This window comes from Martes martes, assembly GCF_963455335.1.
Source record: "Martes martes genome assembly, chromosome: 2".
In the NCBI taxonomy this organism is placed as follows: domain Eukaryota; kingdom Metazoa; phylum Chordata; class Mammalia; order Carnivora; family Mustelidae; genus Martes; species Martes martes.
Window position 1 is genome coordinate 49,217,025 of NC_137889.1, and position 20,429 is coordinate 49,237,453.

Consider the following 20,429-nt stretch of genomic DNA (forward strand, 5'->3'; position numbering starts at 1 on the left):
AATATTTCTATTGTATATTTATTTACTTATATATAAAGTTTATGCCACGGTCAGAAAAAACACATGATTTCCCAAATGAGGACCTTTGTCGACTTTCAATATGCTGCTGGCCAGTAAAAATCCTCTAAATATCATTAAATTTAGGGAAATCATGCCAAATGTAAAACTGATTTTAAACACTGAAAACAAACAAGAAAGGAAAAGAAAAACATCTTATTGTCTTCATATACTGGAAAATATTTTTAAACATCTTGCTAATTAGGGTGACCTCATCTCATCATCAGCTTATGTTTCAAAGAACAATGTACACTTAGGGAGTGGCTTACAGTTAATAACAGCTATTAAATAGGACTTCAAATAGTCTTCTTAAAATTCAGCACTTTTGGGGGTGCCTAGGTGGTCTAGTCAGTTGAGCATTCAACTCTTGGTTTTGGATCAGGTCATGATCTCAGGATCATGGGACTGAGCCCTAATTTGTGCTCTGGCACTTAGTGGGGAGTCTGCTTGAAAGATTCTCTCCCTCTGCCTCTCTCCCCACTTGCACACGTGCACGAGTGCACTCACATAAATAGGTAAATCTTAAAAAACAAAAACAAAAACAAAAAAACCTGACACTTTTGGACTTCTTAGGTCCAGAGATTTTTTTTTTTTCTTTTCCAAATCTCATAGTTTATATTTGGAGAAGTGGTGGCTCTGCCATTTTCTCATTGCTTACTTGTGTTCAGGTAACAGTGTTCAGTCTGCAGCTTTGAAGGAATCTTTTACAGCCACTTGGCATTTTGGTGAAGGTTAATTTAGTTAAAACTGGATAATGCAACCTTAACCCACACTCGTATGCTTCAGTACATCACAATACACCAACGTGAACCAACCAGGGAAGAAGTTTTCACATATAAACCCACTCTCTTCTCTCAGTAGACTTGAGACCACCTGACACATTCAGTAATGGAAAACATGTGTGTCTTTACGGATTAAAAAATCAAGTTTTCATATGATTTTATATTTCCAGGTAAAAATATAAACAAAAAGTGTAATATTTCTTCTTAAACTCCCCTGGCTCCTCTTGCACATCCTCTGTGGTGTACTACCTCATTCTGGCAAGCACTGTGATAGAGCACGCACAGCCCTCTCTACAACTACAACATCAAAGCAGGTACTAGTGACATTTAATGTTCATTCAGTATATAGAAAAGTCACGGTAAGCATAAGATGTTGTTCCCTGGAGTAACTCTGTGCCTCTCCAAGCCCAGGCTTTAGGGCCCAGTCTGGCAACCACTAAAGCAGCTTTACAGGAGGGAAACTTACTTGAAAAAACAGACACTAATCTTTTAGTTTAGAACAGGAAGCAAAAATAGAAGCTAGGTTAATAAGGAGAGATTGAAAGTGACAAATATTCCAACTGCTGGATGGGAACTCAAACTCTAACAGTAGTGCTCTGTTTCAGCATGTCTTTCATGAACATCGTGTCACGATCACGCCAATCCTGGCTAACTCTAGTCACGTTATTTACATAAACATGCAAGCTGTTAACGTATTCTGCGCTCTTTTGTCAAATAAGAGTAATTATAGTATTTTTTTTAATCAGCTGGAGAGAGAGGAAACACTGAGAACTTTGGCAAAGAATATGTTTTCTAACTGAGTAGTAAGGATTATAGTATGATCTGTTTTTAATATTGAATCATACTAGTATTCTTTCTCCAGTTTGGGTCTTTATGATCTTCACAACATAAATATATTTTATTTACTTGAGATGTGTTTTTTTCAATCTTTCGAGACTCCCTTCAAAATATTTTTTAAAAATTTAAAAATTTAAACCCCAAAACCGAATCTGGTCAAAACTAGATAGCTTTAAAATATGTATGGTAAGATTAACATCGCTGATCTTTGAAAGAACAAAATCCAGTGGTTTCAGAGGAGAATTAGAGCATAGTTAAATATTTATGACTGAGTCTAAACATCTTTTCTCTCTTTCAGAGAGAAACAGAGATGCTAGATAAAAAGGTCAACCAAAGGTCTGTTTTTGAGAACATATTACAATTGTTTGGCTATACTAATTTTTTCTTCCAGTAACAATGTAAGTTTTAGATTTTAGTAGCTAACAGACAAAACAGGTTTAGAAAGTTAATGGTCAGAAATAGAGCCCTGTGAAGTACATTTTGAAGTAATATTTATGAAAACTCAAGAACTTGAATATATGCCAGTTGTTTTTATAGATTAAATCTCTAAAATCAGAATAACACAAAATTATAGTCAACAAACTATACGTGGTTCAAATTTTTAGAGCAGATTTATTTAAAATTTCAGAGTAGTTCGAAAGCCATTTTTTATACCGGGGCATAATTACACTATTTAAAAACGTACTGTTTCCAAAATATGCAAGAAACGAAGTATTGTATTCTGGCAAATAATATAGTGAGGTCAATTTACCTCTACCTTAGACTCTAAGGCATAGTTACTTCTAGATGTCATTTAGCCACATCATAAATGTCTGCTTGAACAGTCAAATTTTCCAAAGAAGCCGAACAAGTTTCATGGGTGGGGCAAGAGGCTTGAGAAGGAACAGGATTCATTTTGGCTTGCTCCAGCCTTGGAAAAAACATTTGGTACCACACCCTCAACAAAGGCCTAACACAGCAACTAGTAATCAAATCAACCCATTTTGGTCCTTTGTGACAGCCTTCTAAGGAACTAAATAAAACAAGGCGAAATAAAAAAGTGAGTACGTAAGTTTGGCGGCGGCGGGGCTTGGGGCCCCTAAAAGAGAGGTAGGAACCATCAAGAAAATGTCCTTAATTTTCAATCTTCTATTCGCCCTAGGATAGAAGAATATTTGATTTATCCACCGACAGGCAGTTTGATTCTTTCTACCTGATCAACCTTCCGAGTCTGCCTTAGTTGTTAACCACCACTTTCTGGAGCAGACCATTACTCAGCACCAAGGTGGCAACGAGCGCCCTTCTACAGCCAGGGGTGGGGGGCAGCAGGGTCTTCGGGGAGGAGGTGGAAAGAGGAACATCAGCACCAAGCGCTCAGGTGATAGCGGCCCTCCCCTCGCCCTCCGAGTCCTCCGCTTTCCAGGACCCACACCTGGACGTGGGAACCATAAAGCACAAGCTGACCTGCGCTGGCCCCCAGGGCGGCGGGGGAGTCGAAGGGCAGGCTCCGGCCAGGAATCCCGCGGGTTGGGAGGAGGCCGCGGGAACCCGACGTTCACCTCCCGGACGTCCTCCACCCCGGCGCACGCCCACCTCCCAGCCCCTCTCCCCAACTTCAGCCCTCTGCCCTGCCAGCCCGCTCCGCGCTCCGCTGCCCTCTCCCCCCACAGGCGTCCAGACTCCTACCGACCTCCTTACCTTTCCATTCTTGGGGCTGCCGTTAAGGAACAGGGTCACCCGCCTCATCGCGCTGCCCCCACTAGGTCCTGAGTGAGTCGCCACCCTCCCACCTGGCTCTCCTCCCACCTTTTTCTTCTCCCGCCCTACCCCTCCCTCCACCCACTCGGACTCTCCTCCCTTCGCCACCTTCCTTTTCTTACAGAGACACACTCGCACGCACTCTGGTCCCACACCCCAGCGTTGGCCGGTCCTCCCTTCCCACCCCGCCCCTGGGCTCCTCAGTCAGCCTGGGACCCTTCCCCCACCTCTCCCAAACTGACTCTAAGCTCCACCAATCAACCGGCAGCGCCGGCCAGAACTCAGCCAATTATCGCCCTGCACTGGGTGGGCTCATACTAACCCAGCCCAGGTGGAGGGAGGGAAGAGAGGTTGCAGTCTTGCAGACGGGAAGGGTTATCAGCCAATCAGCACAACCTGGAGCCGAACGGCGGCTCTAGGCGTTACTGAGCAGGCGCAAACCCCATACCAGGTAGAGCTCATCTGCATAGGGAGGCGGGGTTGGAAGGAAAGAGGTGGAGCGCTAGCAGGGACCCATACAAGTCAGCGCCTCCTCCCACTCGCTCAAACCACGGACTAAACGGCCGCTGTCCGGACTGGATGATTGGGCAAGAGCCCGCCCTTCGTTCTGCCAGGATTGGCCCAATGATTCTTTTCGAAGTTTGCAGCATCCAATTGCAAAGCGGGGGCGGAGCTATGGGGCTAACCGAAGGGTTCCTCCGCGAGACTCTCACGGAAAGTAGTCCCCCCTGGATACAGGTTAGCAGCCCGTCCTCTCTGGTTGGCGCGGCACCCGCAGCTAGTGGTGGCTTCTCTAGAGCTCACCAAGCCACTCCTGCTCCTGGGAGGACTAGGTACAGGCCCGGGAGAGTTCGTGGTGCGCATGGACACGTGTGGACAGCGGCGGCGTAGAGATTCCTGGAGTAACGCCGACGCCAAGGAGGCGGAGCCGGCGATTTGAATTTGGCGGCGGGCGGCGGGCCGTGGCCGGCGGAGGAGAAGGTGGGGATCGCGGACGGCTGGGTTGGAGTTCCTCGGGCCGGACGAGGCAGCTCCCGGCAGCCGGCTTGGCGGCCGACAGTTGCCTTCTCGAGCGAACCGTCAGCACCTGCACGACACTCAGGCGGTGGAACGTCCCAAATAAAGCCAGTGGGAGGAGAGCCCAGCTGCGGGAGTCAGAGGTAGGGCAGGGGCCCTGGTCCTGCAGAGCTGCTTCTGGGCCGTGCTTCTCAAAAGCGTGTTCTCACTTATCCTGCTCCACGGAGATGGTGGTCCTCCTGAGACCTGAGCCGGACCCCCCGCGTGCTTTCTAAAATGCAGGTTTCCTGGAGCCCAGCCAGACTTACTTAATAGAATTTCTGGGAATCCGCAAAGCTGTGTCTGTAACAGGGTACCCAGGTGATTCAGATGTTCGCCAGGGTTGAAAAGCCATGGCTTCTAGTGTGAGGTCTGCTTTGTTGCATTCCCTAACAGCAGTTTCTTGCATTTCTCTTTTTTTAAAGGTCTCAAAATACCCTCTTGACCTCTATTTTCATGCCTGTATAGATTGTGTATAGATTAGAATTCAGTCTTGAATGAGAATCTTGGTCAAATCTTTAATCTTGGAAATGGGGTTTCTTTTCTTTCTTTCTTTTTTTTTTTTTTTTTTTTTTTAGATGGATAGCAACCCCAAAGACAGCGAGCCTCTTGAAACCAAGGAGCCTGCTCTTCGTCATGATGGTATGTAGTGATCTGTTGCCTCCTTGTAAAATGCGAGGTTTAGGTGTTTGTTTTCATAATGATGTTTAGCATGTTTAGCCCATGAAACATGTTGTCTGTTTCAGAAAATTCCTCTTTCATTTTGGGAAATGGGAATCTTGTAACTCCTCAGAAGCATGAACCTGAAGTGACTCCTAATGGTTGCACACTGGATACTTTCAAGTCACCTTTGGACTTTTCCACAGTAACAGTAGAGCAATTGGGAATTACACCTGAAAGCTTTGTAAAGAACTCTTCAGGTAAAAGAATTTTATTGCAGTGCTTTAGAAGTTTAAAGATAACTTTAACCCAGTTTTGTTCATCTAATCTACCCTGTCCCATTACTTTGACTCTGCAAATGTTCTGTTAGGGAGATTTCTGTGAATATGCACGGTGCAACTATCATAGCGGAATATTCGGTTCCCAGGGCAAGCAGCATAACGTTCAACAGTGTGCCCTGTGCCCAAACTGGGAAAGAATACACATGTGAATCACATTTTGACCTGACTCCTCTAAGTAGTAATAAATTTTATGCTTACATATGGCAAAAATAAGAGAAAGTTGAAGAGCTATTGAGAAAGATTGGGTATGCCTCTTTCAAAATTACAAGCAAAGTTGACTCGGAATAATCTTCAAGGAGTAGAAATGAAATTCATCTGTGAAGTCTGATTTAGCTAACAGAGGAAATAAACGTGAAACTGGGATTAGATTGGAGAAGAATATTTAGAAATAGAAGGTGAAGGAAGGCTGAAAAGTCAGGGCACTAGACTGAATAATGCGTGATGTAGACAAGACCACAGTGATGTGCCATTCTGTGTTCCCTTCTCAAGAATATTATCCATAAGCCTTTAAAGAAAAAACTAGATTCATTTTGTGCTCTTCAGCATGTGGCCGGAATGCAGCGTAGTGTGTGGGAGGTGGATTGGTTTCTCAGAGAAACAAATGATTTTGAAGAATTGAGAACATGGGAGTACATGTGCCAAAGTGGAGAGAGCTTTCTTTTCAGTTCTTGGGGATAAGACAGGCTAATTCCGAAAAAAGAGAAGTTATTAGTCCAAAGCTAGACATTACCCATTCCTGTGTGCAGGAAATATGAAACAGAAATGAGAACTATGAAAATATGTGTTCATGTGCTCATTCCACAACTCTCTGATCAATGTTTTCTACGCGCCAGGCACTTCCAGAAGCATGGAATAAATCAATAGACAAAGATCCCTATCCAACTGATGATGTGTGAATAATTTCCTCTATAATTCTCTGTTTAGATTTCCGTAATAGGTGCTTCTCATGTTCTCTCTTAGGCTGGTGTATTACAGGGAATTCAGTACATGATTACTCATGATTGCCTTGTTTTGTTCCAATTTAAAAGACAGTTTTTGTTATAGGAAAGTCATCATCCTACCTTAAAAAATCCAGACGGCGTTCTACAATCGGTGCTCGGGGCTCCCCTGAAACAAACCATCTTATTCGTTTCATTGCTCAGCAGCGGAGTTTAAAGAAGGCAGAGAAGTCTCCTTTGACACAGAATTCTCCTTTTCTGGTATGATATTCTTCTAACTTCTGTCATGAATTCTCTTACAAAGCTTTCGTACCGTGTTTCTACCTTCTTGTGCATCTCATCTGTTTTTGGATCTGGGGAGATAATGTTTTCTCTGTCTTTACGGCAAGTGTTCAGTTCTCATTGATAGTGATGTTGAGTATGGCTATGTTAACAATCAGGAAATCCTGGATAGAAATGGTTTTCTGGAGGAGCTATTTTATCTTGCAGGGTTGTTTTTTTTTTTTTTGCCAGTTGATGGTTTTCTCTACAATGAAGTGAGGCAGTGTTTTTCAGCCTTTGTCTTTTAATATTTATTCTTGAAGCATCTTAATTTTTTTTGACTCCTGCATGTTGGCATGTAGGAGTAAGAGTTCCCCCAGGACAAAATATATTTGGGATAACCTGGCGAAAAGGAAAAAATTACTTGTGTGCTGATGAGGAAGGATGTAGCTATTTTTGCGGATTTTTATAAGAATAATCCATGTTCCTGGGGCACCTGGGTGGCTCAGCGGGTTAAAGCCCCTGCCTTCAGCTCAGGTCATGATCCCAGGGTCCTGGGATCGAGCCCCGAGTCAGGCTCTCTGCTCAGCGGGGAGCCTGCTTCCCCCTGTCTCTCTGCCTGCCTTTCTGCCTACTTGTGATTTCTGTCAAATAAATAAGTAAATAAAATCTTTAAAAAAAAAAAAGAATAATCCATGTTCCTAAAAAGTCAATAGTGTACAACTGTGTCTATGAAAGACACAGTTAATGCTTCCCCTTCTTGAAGGACAGCTATTTATATTGTCTCTTTTGGTACTGGCCTTCCTATTTTAAATTGTACTTTATTGCCACTTCTTTATTTTTCAGTTTTAGACACTATGCACAAGGCTACGTAGTGCGGTGGTTCTCAGAGATTATCTGCCCATCCCGGGGAGCTCTGTATCCCATTCAAGAGGTCTGTGAGGTTAAAACAGGTTTTTATAATAGCACCGAGGTGTTTGCCTTTTTCCACTATGTTGTTTGCATTCACAGCACAGAAGCAATGGTAGGTAAGATTAAAGGCACCAAGCTATCATTTTATTCCACACTCCTAAGCCTTCACAGGGAATAATAATGCCAGGTTCATTTAATATCCTTGATGCAGTAAACATTGTAAATTTTATTCTCCACTCTTGTGTGTTATGTGTGATTGAAATGAGAAGTATGCTTCAGGCACTTCCAAAGTACATACAGAAGTATGATGGCTGTTCTAAAAAAAAATCATGTGTGTAATTGTTTTGAGCCGTAATCTGAACTCTGGCCACTTTTTTTCATGGAGCATCATTTTTACTTGAAAGACTGACAGTCATCATGCTTAGTCAGACTTGGGAATGTGAATAATGTTTTCTCAGAAATGAACAGTGAACCTGCCACTTCAAGGAAAAATGGAAATGTTTCTTACTGCTTAAAAAACTTGAGTTTTCAGGAGAAAATTAGAATTTGGAAAACTTCTGCTCAGCACCATGAGTTTGAGAACTTCCCCCTAGCTAAACTTTCCTGATAAGATCAGTGGAGATATTAATGAATGTGATTTTCTTTAATTCTACATAATAAAAGGTGTCAACATTTGGAAGATCTGCAGAAGTGAGTGAACCAAAATTTCCCTAATGACCAGTGCATGCAAAATATACCCTCAAATTGCAAGAGACTCATAGATTTAGCCCACAGAATATGAAGGTTCACTGATAGAATTTCATATTTGACATTGCAACTGACTTTTAGGAAATCTTTGGGTTTTATGTTCCATGAAAGGAAGAATAGCCACAATTCTGGAAAGCCTGTTAAAACACTCTTGATAGCTATAGTGCACATGAACTAAGAGCCTTTGGTGTTCTCAATAATTTTTAAGAGTGTAAACACTCTGAGAACTGCTGTTAGGGTAGGTATGAACATGGACTGTGGAGCTATTTGCTGAGGTTTGATTCTTGGCTTTATTGTTAATTAATTGTGCTTTTGGCAAGTCAATTTTTCTTTTTTTTCTTTCCTTTCCCTCCCTTTCTCCCTCCCTTTTTCTTCCTTTCTTCCTTTCTTCCTTTATCTTTGCACCTGTTATGGGGCTCAAACTTACAACCTCGAGATCAAGAGTTGGGTGCTTTACAGGCTGAGCCAGCCAAGCACTTCAAGTTACTTCTTTGTCTCTGTTTTCTCACATATAAAATGGGGGTGAAAATAATAGTAAAGTTTTCAATGAGGGTGATTAAATTAGTAGAGATGAAGTACTTAGATCTGTGCCTGGAACATGGTGTGCTTTGGATTTACTACCATTGTAGTTATTTCTGTGAAAAATTGGGATTTTGCTCTTATACCTCCTAGCCATAGCTGTCGTAATACTATCCCCTGTCCCCATCCTTCCAATACAATTATAATTTGTGTTTGAATTAAGACTTCGTGTGCATTGTTTAACCATGCAGATATTTTTCACAAACTGCTGTGTGGTATGCTATGGTCCCATTTCTTTTCTTACACAAGTTTTGTTTTTCCTCTAGTTCATAAGAACTTTTTATTATTTTTTGGTTTAGTCTTTTATCACATAATTTCATCCTCAAACTTTGACGGTATCTGTTAACGTTAAGGATCTGCGAGTTCTTTTCTTTTTCCTGGGGGTTCTCTGTCTTCTGTTGGCTTGGTTGCCATCTGGGTCTGTTGGTCAGCTATCACTTTGTGACTTGCTTTCACCATCCCTGGTGATTTCCTTTTCTTCCTCTGTTTGGATTTTCTGTTTCCTTGTCCACATATCTTCTTGTTTTACCAGCTCATTTTTCTGGAGCTTCTGCATATCTGATGACGTTTACTCTACTAGCACATTTGGATTATAGTTTGTCTTACTATAGAATCTAGGTTGCACATATTTCCCACCAAATTTGAAGGCATTGCTGCATTGTATTTTAGTTTACAGAGATGAAGAATCCTATTCATTCATTCATTCATTCATTCAACACCTATTTTGATTCCCTATCTTTTGTATGACCTGTTTTTTCATTTGAAGCTCTATTCTTATATTAAATAAAGAACCATTGTGGCCTGTTAAGGACATTATATTTTCCTGGTTGTTTTCGTCCTCCCCTTGCAGGATCTCTTTGCCTTCAGGTTCCATTTTGCTACCTGATTAGTTCAGACTCTGACTCATGCTCAGATCTTTCTTCAGATATCTAGTGATCCTTGACACTCTGTTCATTTGTAAAAGTGAGACACTTTAAAAACTTGACTTAGAGGTCAGGGTGCATGGTCCAGTTTTGTTGGCCAGTGGATTTCTGTGTAGACATGGCCACTTTTTAACTGGAGGAACTCCCAAGTATCAGAATCCTGTGGTACTTTTCTTTTGGCAGATCTTTTTTCTCTGAAAGGAATTCCTGGGGTGTAAACCTAAACCCCCCCGACTCTGGAAATTAAGTGTCGAAAATGCCTGCAAGTCAAAAGTTCACCAAGAAGTCTTGGACAGCCTCTGTTTTCAGTGCAGACCCTCTCCTTAGCTGTTTGTGGAGTCTTAAATCTCTTGGAATCCTGAATCTCTGTGTTGCCTCCAGACTGTAAAGGTCTTTTCTTCTTTATGAAGAGATCTGTGGGTTCAAGTGCTGCTGGGAGAGTTTCAGTGTTCCTGTTCTGAGTTCTGCCCTTGACCGTGGTTTTCAGAAATACCCGATACATTAGATAGCTGAGCCTTCCTGGGGTCTACTGCAGGTCTGCTTATTTCCTGTTTTCAGAATGCCTAAAGAGTCCCTGTCAGTTTCAGCTTTCTCTGGCCCAAGTTCCTTTTTTGTTGATATTCCATATGTGCTGTTGATAATTCTGGTTTTTTTGTCTTACAAGTATGCATATAAATACATATATGTGTGTGTATAAATGTATGTATGAAAACACCCCATTCCCATGAAATGTGATTATATGTATTAAAAGAATTCCTTAGATATATAGCTCTAGTATCTAGCATTGTTAAGAGTAAGGGCTTTCCATGTGAGCAGTTTTTATGGACAATCAGTGCTGTCCTTCGACCTTTCGAGATTTGCCTCTATAGTAAATACCCTTGGTGTCTCTGCTCTTCCAGTTCTCACCCTATCTCTCCTTCCCTTGCTCAACAAATTTATTCACTGCATAAATAATATTAATTCACATATTCTAATTTACTGAAGTTTCCACAAATATACTAGTAGGACTTGTTTTTATCTTTCTGTAAATTATAAGGGCCTCTATGCTTACATATTTCATCTTTTTTCTCCACCTTCTCTTGCTTTATTTTTTGAAGATTTTATTTATTTGAGAGAGAATGAGAGAGTCAGTGAGAGCACAAGAGCAGGGGGAGGGAGAAGTAGACTCCTTGGGTTTCGATCCCAGGACGCTGGGATCGTGATGTGAGCCAAAGGCAGATGCTTAACCGATTAAGCCACCCAAACACCCTGACCTTTTCCTGTTTTAGAAAGAAAGTACTTTAGAGGAAAAGTTAAAGGGCAGTGGCTCTCCATCTTTCCTCCACTACCCTTGCTTTCTTTCATCCTTGAATATTTCAATAAGCACATGGTTGATTATCCACCATCCCGGCAAGTCAAGTTCCTTGACTTCTGTAGCTCCTATGATCTTTTTTACCTCAGGCATCTGCTTACGTGCTTCCTTGGGTACTGTTGCACCTTTGAGATCTTCTTTCAGCCCACCTCACTCCGACCCAGATTTCATCTTTCCAGTTTACTTCACGGTTCTCTCATCCTGTCGAAGCATCCAGACTGTTGATCTCACCATGCCTGTACTGTCTACTGCTCACGTTATGTCCTCTCTCACCCTTACCCAGTCTAGATCTATGTTCTAACCCTCTGAAATTTTCTTGCAAACACGTTTTTTAAAGTTTTAAAAATTTATATAAATAAAAATACTACGTATGCACATTGTTTAAGGAAACAGTACTTTAGGATTTATTTGTAAGAACTACGGTGTGCAGCTGCCTTTTTTCCATGTTTCCTTTCCCGGGGCTCTCATTTTCAACTTTTGTAGCTGTTGCTTTGGTAGTTGTCTTCATATCTCTTAATAAAAAGTTTCTTCTGTTGTTTTTTTTTTTCCTTGTAATTCCTTTTTTTAAAAAATTGAATTCTAATTGAAATACAACATTAGTTTCAGGTGTACAATGTACTGATTCAAAATTTTATACACAGTTGAGCCTTGAACAGCATGGGGGTTAGGGGCACCAACCTCCACGCTGTCCAAAATCTTAACTACTAGTAGCCTACTATTGACCAGAAGCCTTACTGATAATAGTTGATTAACACATATTTTGCATGTTATATGCAGTGTGCACCATAAAATATACAATAAGCTAGAGAAAAGAAAATGTTATTAAGAAAATGAGAAAATACACCAACAGAATGGTATTCATTGAAAAAAAGCATCCATATGTAAGTGGATACTTGAAGTTCAGACCCTTGTTGTTCAAGGTTCAACTGTGTTCCGAATTGATCACTGCAATAAGTCTGGTTGTATCCATTGTACAGTTACAAATTTTTATGTGTGTGATAAGAACTTCTAAGATCTATTCTTAGCAACTTTCAAATATAGAATATAATATTATTAATTAGAGTCTCCATGTTCCACCTTACTTCCCTATGACTTATTTTATAACTGGAAGTTTGTACCTTTTGACTCCTTTTACCCATTTTGCCGACTCCTGCCTTTGGCAACACCACTCTCTCCTCTGTAACTATGAACTCCTTTTTTTCTTTCTTTTTAAACTTTGGGCTTCCACATGTAAGTGTGACATTGCAGTATTTGTCTTTCTTTGACTTATTTCTGTTAGCATAATGCCCTCAGGGTTTGTCCATCCATGTTGTCACAAATGGCAAGATTTCCTTCTTTTTTTCTGACTGAAAAATATTCTATTATGTATATACACCATATCTTCTTTACCCATCCATTCACTGATGGGCACTTAGGTTGTTTTCGTATCTTGGCTATTGCAAATAATAATGGAGTGAACATGGGGGTAGATACTTCCTTTCAAGTTAGTGTTTTCATTTTCATTGGGTAAACACAAGTAGAATTACTGAATCTTATGGTCATTTTACTTTTATTTATTTATTTATTTTAAAGATTTTTATTTATTTATTTGACAGAGATCACAAGTAGGCAGAGAGGCAGGCAGAGAGAGAGAGAGGAGGAAGCAGGCTCCCTGCTGAGCTCGATCCCAGGACTCTGGGATCATGACCTGAGCTGAAGGCAGAGGCTTTAACCCACTGAGCCACCCAGGTGCCCCTACTTTTATTTTTTTTGAGGGACCTCCATACTGTTTTCCATAGTGGCTGCACCAATTCACATTCCCAGCAACAATGCACAGGGGTTTCCTTCATATCCTTGCTAACACTTGTGGCTTATTTTTTTAATAGCCATTCTGATAGATGTGAGATGATATCTCATTGGGTTTTGGTTTGCGTTTCCCTGATGATGAGTGATGTTGAGCATCTTTTCACATGTCTGTTAACCATCTGTGTCTTTGGAAAAATGTCTGTTCTGATCTGCCAGTTTTTAAATTGGATTGCTTGCTTTTTTTGCTATTGAGTTACATGAGGTTTTTTTGTTTTGTTTTTTTTTTTGTTTTGTTTTTTTAAGATTTTGTTTATTCGCTTGACAGCACAAGCAGGGGGAGCAGCAGGCAGAGGGAGAGGGAGAAGCCGTCTCCCTGCTGAGCAAGGAACCCGATGGGGGGGCTGGATCCCAGGACCTGGGGTCATGACCTGAACCCGAAGGCAGATGCCCAATCAACTGAGCCACCCAAGTGCCCCAAATTACAGGAATTCTTTGTATATTATACCAACCCTTTTATCAGATATGTTATCTGCACATATTTTCTTCCATCCAGTAGATTGCCTTTTTGTTTTGTTGATAGTTTCCTTTGCTGTGCAGAAGCTTTTTAGTTTGATATAGTAAATAACATTTATTTTCGCTTTTGTTGCCTTTGCTTTTGGTGTTAAAACCAAAAACCCCTGCCAAGACTGGTGTCAAGGAGCTCACCACCTGTTTTTATGATTTCATGTCTTTCAAATCTTTCATCAGTTTGAGTTAGTTGTTTTGTAGGTGTAAAACGGTGGTTTAGTTTCATGGTTTTGAATGTGGCTGTACAGTTTTCCACATGCCATTTTAGAAGAGACTGTCCTTTCCCCATTGGATGTTCTTGGCTCTTGGTAAATGCCACTGGAATTTTGTTGGTAATTGCATTGAATCTGTAGATTGCTTTGAACAGTATGACATTTTAATATTCTTTTTCTAATCAGTGGGCACAGAGTATCTGTCCATATATTTACATCTTCAGTTTCTTTCATCAGTTTCTTATGGTTTTCGTTGCATACGTCTTTTACTTCCTTGGTTAAATTTATTTCTAGCTGTTTATTTCTTTTTGATGTAATTGGTTTTCTTTTATTTTGGTTTCCGCTAGTTCATTAGTAGTGTATAGAAACACACCAGACTTTTGTATGATGGTTTTGTATCCTGCAACTTTACTGAAATCATTTATTCTAATGTTTTTTTTTCTTTAAGATTTTATTTATTTGACACAGATCACAAGTAGGCAGAGCAGCAGGCAGAGAGCGAGAGGGAAGCAGGCTCCCCGCTGAGCAGAGAGCCCGATGTGGGGCTTGATCCCAGGACCCTGAGATCATGACCTGAGCTGAAGGCAGAGGCTTAATCCACTGAGCCACCCAGGCACCTCTATTCTAGTGGTTTTTAAGTGGAGTCTTTAGTTTTCTATATTTAATATGCCATCTGCAAATTGTGACAGTTTTACCTGTTTGTTTCCAATTTGGATGCCTTTTATTTCTTGTCTAATTGCTACTACTTAATCTTTCAGTATAAAGACATTAACTATTAACTTCCCACTGTGGATGGTAGAGAATTAGCCCTTCTCTCTTCCTTACGCTTTCTATCATACATACACATGTGTACTTCCCATTCTCCACAACTTCCTAATAGTTGGGTTACATAAGTATTCAGGTGTTTATATTACTATGACCACATAGGTCATACTGAGCTCGTTTTTCTTCTGCAATTATGTTATCCTCCTTTTCTTTTGGTTCATTTTCCATTAGTACAAACAAACCTTAGTATCTCTTTAACTCCTCCTAGACCTCCAGGCATTCCATTTCTGTGCCTCTTCATCACAGCAAAACTTGGTGAGCATATTGTTTGTCTGTCTTGCCCCACTTCCCTTCTCCCATCCTCTCTGCGGCTGCTAGCCACGCCACCTGGGCTTTTGTTTCTACCACTCTGTCAACACGACTCTTGTTACCATTGATCCCTGGCCAAGACAAAGATTAAATCTAAGCATGCATCTTAGCCTTTCTTCAGCTTTTGAAGTGTTCAACCACTGCCTCCTTGAAACACCTTCTGCACTTGGTTTATAGGATTCCATACTGACCTAATTTTCCTTCTGTGTCATAGGTCATTCCCTCTGTGTTTCATGTGCTAATTCCACCCCTGCTTCCAGTTTTTCCTTAGAAATGCTTGAGTGCCCTAGGGCTCCCCTCTGTCCCCTTTTGTTTGCTTTGCTTAGGCAACCTAATCCCTTCCCATGGCTTCCATCATCAGCTGTAGACTGACTGCAAAATGTCTGACTTTGGCCCAGAGCTTCCTAGAACACTAGACTGTGTTAGATATCCAGTTGCCTATTCAACATCTTCACTTGGGTGTTTTTATAAGCATTTGGCTGCAACCAAACTGTACATTTCTTCTCCCCACCAGCTTCTCCAGCCCTCTTACCAGTTCGTAGGACATGGCACCATCATCCAGTTGTTCAGGCCAACTACCTATGAATGTTCCTTGGTTTCTTTCTTCCACATCCAGCACATCACTACCTATCAGAACCCTTTCTGTAAGTCCTCATGTCCCACAGCTCCACTGCTACAACCCTCATGTTTCCTGCCTAGATTACCAAATGGACTTCCTAACTGCTCTCCTCAATTCCCTCCTTCCCTAATCCACCCAGCATCCCACAGAGCAGTCAGAGAGAGACTAAGATCATTCCTTCTGCTGCTTAAAACCTTCCACTGGCTTTCTGTTATGCCTTGAATTAAACCCCGACCCCTTCTTTGAAGCCTGCATCGCCCTTCCTGATCTGAGCCTTGCCCACCATTAGCCTCATTATCCCCGTCACCTTCCATTTCCTGGGCATGATGGGGTTTTTTTTTTCCCCTGTTTTCCCCTGTTTTTTCCTGTTTTCATCCAAGCTTTTGTTACTACAGAATGCCTTTCTCCTCTACTGCCACTTTCTCACTGTTATTTTTTTTTAACTTTTTAAAATTTAATTTAATTTTTTTTCAGTGATCCATAATTCCTGGTTTCCTCACTGTTTTGGTTCCAGTTTAGCTATTGCTTTCGATAGGATGCTCTTCTGACTCAAGCCAGAGTAGCACTTTTACTTCATCACGTTCCTTTTTCATCTTCTCACTAGCACTTCCTGTACCTGAAACTACATTAATATGTTTTCAGAATTTCTGTCCAAAGTGTGGTTCCCCCCCCCACTCTATGTCCTGAGCCCTTGGAACAATATCTGGAAGGAATGTTGTTGACTAACAAAGGTCATAAGGCAAAAGAATAAAGCAATACATTTTGAATGTTTTGTTTCCTTTATATATTCCCGTTCTCCATCAGGAAATAGAGAAAAACGATTCTAACTAGGGACCTTGCATTTGTGTTAGGCAGCATTTCAGTGCTCTAAATTCCTAGGACATTAAACCTATCCCTACCGTGTTCAAATGGGAGTACCCAAAAGATGCCCATTGGAGGTAAATTGTTTGACTTTGGGATAACCTGTTTCTTTTCTCCATATCTCATAGAGAAGAGTTGGCCACCAGCTTTTTATGAATGTTGTGTGTTATGTCATAAAGGTTTACATCATCAACCATATTTGGATTTAAAATATTCTGTTATGTAACAGTTCGCTTTGTGAATGTATTTAACTGGGAATAGAATCAAGTGTGTGAACAGATCCACCATCAAACATGGCTTCAAACTTTTAACTGATTTTCCTCCAGATGATATCATAAAGGGAGGTAATTTTTTACTTTTATCTGTTGGTATAATTTTTAAATTGTTATTAGCTCCAAATTAGTGGAAATGTTAGACTAAATAGTAATGGGGGAGAAACTGGATAAAGAACTTAATAATTTATGGGTAACAGAACTCTTCAATTGTATGTATCTGTATGTATGTATTTACTTGCATGGATCTGGCACTTCTCTCCCTGCCAGTGTCAATTTCATTTGATGACTCCTTGGCTAAAATCCTGTTAGGGTTTAGGGTTTAAGTGCTCTTGTGCTTAAACCATCTAACTATCTGGCTTTGTGGTTTTAGCATACGACAGCTTTTAGTGCTGAGGAAGTAAGGTCCTATGAAATCAGGAAAATTTAGCTGGGGAGAGGGTAAGTGTGAAGGTGGGTCTCTGAACTGCTCCGGGAACATCTGCGTCTTGTCCTGGCCTCCTGGGGAGGGGGTGTGTATGGATGGAAATAGGCAGTCAGATTAGCTTGGATTGAACTAGGTATTTTGAGACCCTCAGGTGTCATGCAGATGGTTTTCAGTGGATTGGTGTGTGTGTGTGTGTGTGTGTGTGTGTGTGTATATATATATATATATATATTTTTTTTTAGCAACTCTGGTGAAATTTCCAAAGTGGCAGATTCTTCTTTCTTACCCCGTCTCTGGATTCAGTGCTTTCCTGTGTTCTCCATGTAATTGCTTACTTAGACTGGCCTCTCAAGCATTTTTGTGCTCAGTTTCTTTCCCTTTCCTAATCTGATTCGCCGAGACTGTCTCAGGTTATGAACTCAAAGTTAGGAACTCTAAAAGAGAGACCTTAAGCTCCGCAGGAAGAATCCTTTTAAAGAGTTTTTAGTCCCCAGATAACTGGGGATGTATTTTGCATGGGTGCTTTTTTTAAAGCTGTTCCCCACCTACTCCAGATTTCTGTCATGTGTGTGGCTTGACTAATAACAGTATTGAGCCAGGTTGTACGTCTAGACATAACACACAGCTGTTCTCTGGGCTCGGGTTGAAAAGCGAGGGAGGAGCAGAGGAGAAACCAGGGTGATGGCAGCACTCGAAATACTCAAACTGAAAATACATGATTCAAGGGAGATGAGGCTCTGCCACACTCATTACCTCTGATCTTCAAAAAGCCTTTATGTATTTAGTCCTGGATATAATGGTTATAGACCTAGAATAGAGATGCTGTGTTTGATTTCTTTATAATACCTTCCATGTCTGTATTTTAACAGGGCAGTCCTGTACTGTATCGAAATGTTAATTCTTTAAGGGAGCGAATGTCTGCCTTCCAGTCAGCTTTTCACTGCATAAAGGAAAATGAAAACATGATCGACCATCCTGAATTCTCAGAGGCTGAAGGAGAGTTCAAGACAACAGGCTCGTGTAAGTAAAAAGAATTCAGTCAGTTTGGACTTCTGTGTTTATTCAGAGACGCCTGTGAGGTATAAAAAAGATTTAGTTCCACAGTGTGAAGGCAGTCTTTTCTGAGCAGAGCTGTATTTTTAAATGGAGCCTAACATTTAAAATTTGGGAAATTTCACACAAAAATTTGGATTTCTGGTTTGTCTTGAAAAAAAAAAACCTGATTTTTTACTCATTCCCGAGCCTATAATTCCACATGGCCACAGTTGAGTTTTGTGTGTTAACATGTCAGAGCTGGTTGGCTCATTTTATCTTTAGAATGAGGGAAATTTGATCATTTAAACCTTGATTTTTGGAAGTTGATTATTAAGCTTGGCAAGCATTTCTATGAATACCAAACACCAAACCCTGATGTTATAAACAGATATATCTAATCTTACATCTTAATAGCCTGTCCTCTTTACCATAACTTTTAGATTGGTTACTTTTTCCTGTCACTTCTGATTTTGCAATCACAAGGCATTTGAAACACCAGAATTGAACAAAGTCTTGACATTACCATAATCATCATCACCATTCCCCAGTGCTTCACACGCTGAGGTTCCACATGATTTTGTTTTGGTTTCTTGGACCATCCTCAGGTACATTTCAACACCTCCTCACACGCAGAGCACTGTTACTCAAGTCCCATTCATCTACCTCCCCAGTGTGTGACCCACTCTGATGTACTCGTTTGTATTTGTAGTTTGTAACTTACCTATTTTTCACTCCTGACCTGCATTTTAAAATATTTTACTGGCATGATTGCTCTAGTTCTGCAGACGACCAAATTCACTTTTTGTGGCTGGGAAGAACTGAGGCACATTTTGGCTGTATGTTTTGTAAAATCATACACAGTCAAAGCAGAACCAGTATTAGAATATAACCACATCCTTTAAAATGTTCAAAAGAGGGGCCCCTGGCTGACTCAGTCAAGCATCTGTCTTAGGCTCAGGTCGTGATCTTGGGCTCCTGAGATGGAGTCCTGTTTCAGGCTCCCTGCTGAGTAGGGATCCTGCTTCTCCCTCTCCTGCCCCTCCACCTGCTCACATGTGCTCTTAAATCTTAAAAAAAAAAAAAGTTAAAAAGAAGGTTTCATTGTATATCTTAAAATAGTGAGATACTATATCAGAAATGGAAATACATATTAGCGTATCTTTGTACATTTTTAAAGTCTAGAAAAAAAATTTTTTTTAGAAAAAAATTTTAATAATATTTATTATCCTTTTAGTAGTGATGTTCTCTTATCTTTCAGCTAGATTTCTTCTGAATAGAAAAATGTACTTTTAATTGATAAAATATTTAGATTCAGGCATTACATTTTACTGAAGTTATTATGTGCAAAATTTAAAAATGGTATAGTAAAAAAATATATTTTTGCCTGTATATAGCCAAAAAGGAACAGCTTGGTGGATGTCAAGAGTCTGAGTTCCCTGCAAACTTTTCATCCAAGCGTCGAAGGATATCCTCTCAGAGTGGCTTTGATGAAAATCTCACGGATGCGGTTCATCTCCAGATATTCCATAGTGCCCCTTCTCCTAATACAGGCAAAATGTGTGCTGTTGAAGCTGCACCTGCAGATTTTTCCGAGGTAATTCACTGACCAGAGTCCTAGGAAAATGAAGCTTTGGTTTTTCCGGCTAGACAGTTTTAAGACTGTCAGAACCCTTTTCCAGCTAGGGTACCTTGTTTTTTAATATTGTAGCTGAGTTTTCAATTATGCTGTGTGTGTATGAATCTCCTACTTGTTAAATTTTTTTATTGTTAGCTTATTGGTTAGACAGTTTTGATGAATATGTTGCTTTTGGTTACAAAAAAACATTTAATGAAAATATTAAGCCCTGTGGTCTTCTGCTTGCCAGGTATTGTTCTAGATACCGATGGTACAGCTGTGAGAAAATCATGGTCCTGCCCTCGAGCAGCTTTTAGTCTGCTGGAGGAAGCAGAAACAGGAGCATGTTATTTACGCAACTGGCAAATGAGCTGAAGATTCTCTGTGGGCTGTGCTGCTCAGGTCTGAGAGGTCTTGCACTTGGCTTTTCTGCCTCTACCTGCTTTATTACTGGCTAGGAAGCAGGGTGCTGTTTAGCAATTTCTCCTTTGCTCTGCTCACTTCCTTCAAGTAGGTGTAGGGATTTTTGTTGTTTATGACTAACTAAAGCCTGTCAAGATTATCAAAAGATCGTAAGCTCCATGAATTAAATACTACTATTGAGGATCCTTGACCTTCACTCACATGTAAACAGGAAGCTGGTTCTCTTACCATTGGCTTTCCATGCTTTAGTTCTGGTGGGACACAGCTGGTTCCCATATCTTTAGTTAGAGCAGACACC

The 20,429-nt window shown here is 40.7% G+C and overlaps 2 protein-coding genes across 6 annotated transcripts in view; one reads left to right on the forward strand and one right to left on the reverse strand.

The window, feature by feature from the left end:
• Positions 1–3,647, reverse strand: part of KCTD9 (potassium channel tetramerization domain containing 9) — a 45,080-nt gene extending 41,433 nt beyond the window's left edge. The window contains exon 1 of one of the 5 annotated variants that reach the window (XM_080797272.1): positions 3,354–3,647. In XM_080797272.1, the coding sequence (XP_080653398.1) occupies positions 3,354–3,401 (48 nt within the window). In that variant the 5' untranslated portion in view covers positions 3,402–3,647. The remainder of the gene's footprint in view (positions 1–3,353) is intronic. The other 4 variants (XM_080797273.1, XM_080797276.1, XM_080797275.1 and 1 more) reach the window with 4 other exon arrangements.
• A 691-nt stretch (positions 3,648–4,338) lies between these two features.
• CDCA2 (cell division cycle associated 2) overlaps positions 4,339–20,429 on the forward strand; it is a 48,976-nt gene continuing 32,885 nt past the window's right edge. The window contains exons 1-6 of the mRNA XM_080796956.1: positions 4,339–4,573; positions 5,048–5,111; positions 5,216–5,389; positions 6,515–6,669; positions 17,928–18,078; positions 19,488–19,687. Of these exons, the coding sequence (XP_080653082.1) occupies positions 5,048–5,111; positions 5,216–5,389; positions 6,515–6,669; positions 17,928–18,078; positions 19,488–19,687 (744 nt within the window). The 5' untranslated portion in view covers positions 4,339–4,573. The remainder of the gene's footprint in view (positions 4,574–5,047; positions 5,112–5,215; positions 5,390–6,514; positions 6,670–17,927; positions 18,079–19,487; positions 19,688–20,429) is intronic.